Below are 3,015 nucleotides of genomic sequence, written 5' to 3'. Positions count from 1 at the left end.
ATCACGTGTCCTGCGATTTGACAAGAAATCTACTAGAGAGGAAAGGACGACGTACTGACAAACTTGCCGCAATTCGTAGTATTTGGGAGAAGTGGGTAGAGGTCCTTCCTAAACTGTATAATCCAGGAGAAAATGTTACTGTTGACGAGCAGTTAGTAGCATTTAGAGGTCGCTGTCCATTCAAGCAGTATATCCCAAGTAAACCGGCAAAATATGGGATCAAAATATGGACCATGTGTGACAGCAAAACTTCATACGTACTGAAAGCCCAAATTTATACAGGAAAGGTGAGTGGAGCGGCACCAGAAAGAAATCAGGGAATGAGGGTGGTATCTGATCTCACTTCTGAGTTACGTGGTCAGAATATCACGTGTGACAACTTTTTTACGTCGTACAATTTGGGGCAGCTGCTTCTGAAAAGGAAATTGACTATGTTGGGAACTATACGGAAAAATAAGCCGGAGCTTCCACACAAAATGACCAACAAGGAGGTACACAGCTCTTCATTTTACTTCACAAATGACACTACTGTGGTTAATTATATTCCTAAGAGACACAAGAATGTTGTACTTATGAGCACTCTCCACCATGATGCGGAAATCAGTGACAGGGCTGATAAGAAGCCAAAAATGATTTTGGACTATAATTCAACCAAAGGTGCTGTAGACACGCTTGATCAGTTATTAGGTACATATACATGCAAACGAAAAAGTAATAGGTGGCCAATGATAGTTTTCTACAATATTCTTGATGTTTCTGCTTATAATGCATACGTTTTGTGGATTTCGGTTGACCCTAATTGGAATGCAAGCAAATTGACTAGAAGGAGAATATTCTTGGAGGAACTTGGAAAGTCACTGATAAAAGAACATATTGCATCAAGAACGCATTTCCCAAGAACAGAAGATTCTTTGAGAATGGTCACAAGCATCCAAAACCCGAATGATGTGGGTGGTGTGTCAGAATCGGTAACAACAAGAAAATCTACAAAACGTGCACGCTGTAAGTTCTGTCCATCAAGTAATGACAATAAAACAAACATGGTGTGTGGAAAATGTAGTAAACATATTTGCAAGAAACATGTAACCTACTTGTGTCCACAGTGCAAGCAGTAAGAAAAGAACTGTAGTATTTTATAAGATGATTGTATTGAAAATTCTGTTGTTTCAAATTTATGTGAATACTTGTGCCTAAACTACAATCAGTAAGAAGAGAGGATTCTAAAGTTGTAGTGCTTTCTATGTTGGAATGTAATAAAAAAACTGTAGTGTGTTCTGTACTGTAGTGTGCTCTAAGATGAATATCTGTAATGACAACTGTCTGTTGTTAGAAAATGTCAATACTTACGTCTAAACTGTCAACAATAAGAATAGAAGTATGGAAAAACTGTAGTGCTTTCTAAGTTGAATGCCTGTAATGGAAACTGTCTGTTGTTTCAAATTTATGTGCATATTTAAATGAAAAATATCCCTCAATAAAGTTGTATGCATTGTTATTATTATTATTATTACCCATTATTATTATTATTATTATTATTATTATTATTACTAACAAGGTACTGGAATAGAACAACAATGTCGATAGCTAAAACTGTACCAAAATTTATGTTTCTAAAGCATTTTGATATGTCGGGTCATATTGACCCGAACAGTATATATGTCAAGTAAAAGTGAACAGAACAGCAGGGTTAAATACAAAAGGCACAATGCCGACATAAGTACAAGAAAACTAACTCTTCTTAGTGTCTATGTTTTGAACCATTCCTGTGACACTACTTATAGATTCCGATGCTTCACTTCAGGTTTACTGTATCCCTCTGACCTTCTTATTGGCGATGAAACACAGAAATTGCATCGGAATTAAACACAAACGGAACAATGCCGACTCAAGCAGAAGAAGACTGGTTCTTCTTACTGTCTATGTTTTGAACCATTCCTGTGACACTAAATTTAGATTCCGATGCTTCACTTCATGTTTACTCTATCCCTCTGATCTCCTCGTTGATGATGAAACACAGAAATTGCATCTTAATTTAATACAAAAGGCACAATGCTAACTTAAGTACAAGAAGACTGACTCTTATTACTGTCTATGTTTTGAACCATTCCTGTGACACTAGTTATAGATTCCGATGCATCACTTCAGGTTTACCGTATCCCTCTGACCTTCTTATTGACGATGAAACACAGAAATTGCATCGGAATTAAATACAAAAGGAACAATGTTGACTCAAGTACAAGAAGACAGGCTCTTCTTACTGTCTATGTTTTGAACCATTCCTGTGACACTAGTTATAGAGTCCGATGCTTCACTTCAGGTTTACTGTATTCCTCTGACCTTCTTATTGACGATGAAACACAGAAATTGCATCTTAATTAAATACAAATGCACAAAGCCGACTTAAGTACAAGAAGACTGACTCTTCTTACTGTCTATGTTTTGAACCATCCCTGTGACACTAGTTATAGATTCCGATGCTTCACTTCAGGTTTACTGTATCCCTCTGATCGTCTTATTGACGACGAAACACAGAAATTGCATCGGAATTAAATACAAAAGGCACAATGCCGACTCAAATACAATTACACTGGCTCTTCTTACTGTCTATGTTTTCAACCTATCCTGTGAGACCGGTTTTAGATTCCGATGCTTCACTTCAGGTTTACTGTATCCCTTGGACCTTCTTATTGACCCAGAAACACAGATATTTCATCGGAATTAAATACAAAAGGCACAATGCCGACTCAAGTACAAGAAGACTGGCTCTTCTTACTGTCTATGCTTTGAACCATTCCCGTGACACTAGTTATAGATTCCGATGCTTCACTTCAGTTTTACTGTATCCCTCTGACCTTCTTATCGAGGATGAAACACAGAAAATGCATCGGAATTAAATACAAAAGGCACAATGCCGACTTAAGTACAAGAACACTAAGTCTCCTTAGTGTCTATGTTTGAACCATTCCTGTGACACTAGTTATAGATTCCGATGCTTCACTTCAGGTTTACTGTACC

General features: G+C 37.2%; 1 protein-coding gene across 1 annotated transcript; it reads left to right on the top strand.

The window, feature by feature from the left end:
- The first annotated feature begins 233 nt into the window (after nt 1-233).
- Nucleotides 234-1,667, top strand: LOC124734618 (piggyBac transposable element-derived protein 4-like). Its single transcript, XM_047248550.1, has 2 exons — nt 234-1,111; nt 1,556-1,667. The coding sequence occupies exons 1-2, from the start codon at nt 234-236 to the stop codon at nt 1,665-1,667; spliced, it is 990 nt and encodes a 329-aa protein (XP_047104506.1).
- Nucleotides 1,668-3,015: the final 1,348 nt, after the last annotated feature.

Source organism: Schistocerca piceifrons, unplaced genomic scaffold (genome assembly GCF_021461385.2).
Source record: "Schistocerca piceifrons isolate TAMUIC-IGC-003096 unplaced genomic scaffold, iqSchPice1.1 HiC_scaffold_1544, whole genome shotgun sequence".
NCBI lineage: Eukaryota > Metazoa > Arthropoda > Insecta > Orthoptera > Acrididae > Schistocerca > Schistocerca piceifrons.
Note: the sequence above shows the minus strand (reverse complement) of the source record. Positions and strands in the feature narration are given on the sequence as shown.

Bases quoted from the DNA above. Each gene is read 5' to 3' on its own strand.
- LOC124734618 (XM_047248550.1), top strand. From the start codon at position 234: ATGTGTGACAGCAAAACTTCATACGTACTGAAAGCCCAAATTTATACA. The intron at 1,112-1,555 runs GTAAGAAAAGAA...ATTACTAACAAG, and splicing joins TTGTGTCCACAGTGCAAGCA to GTACTGGAATAGAACAACAA.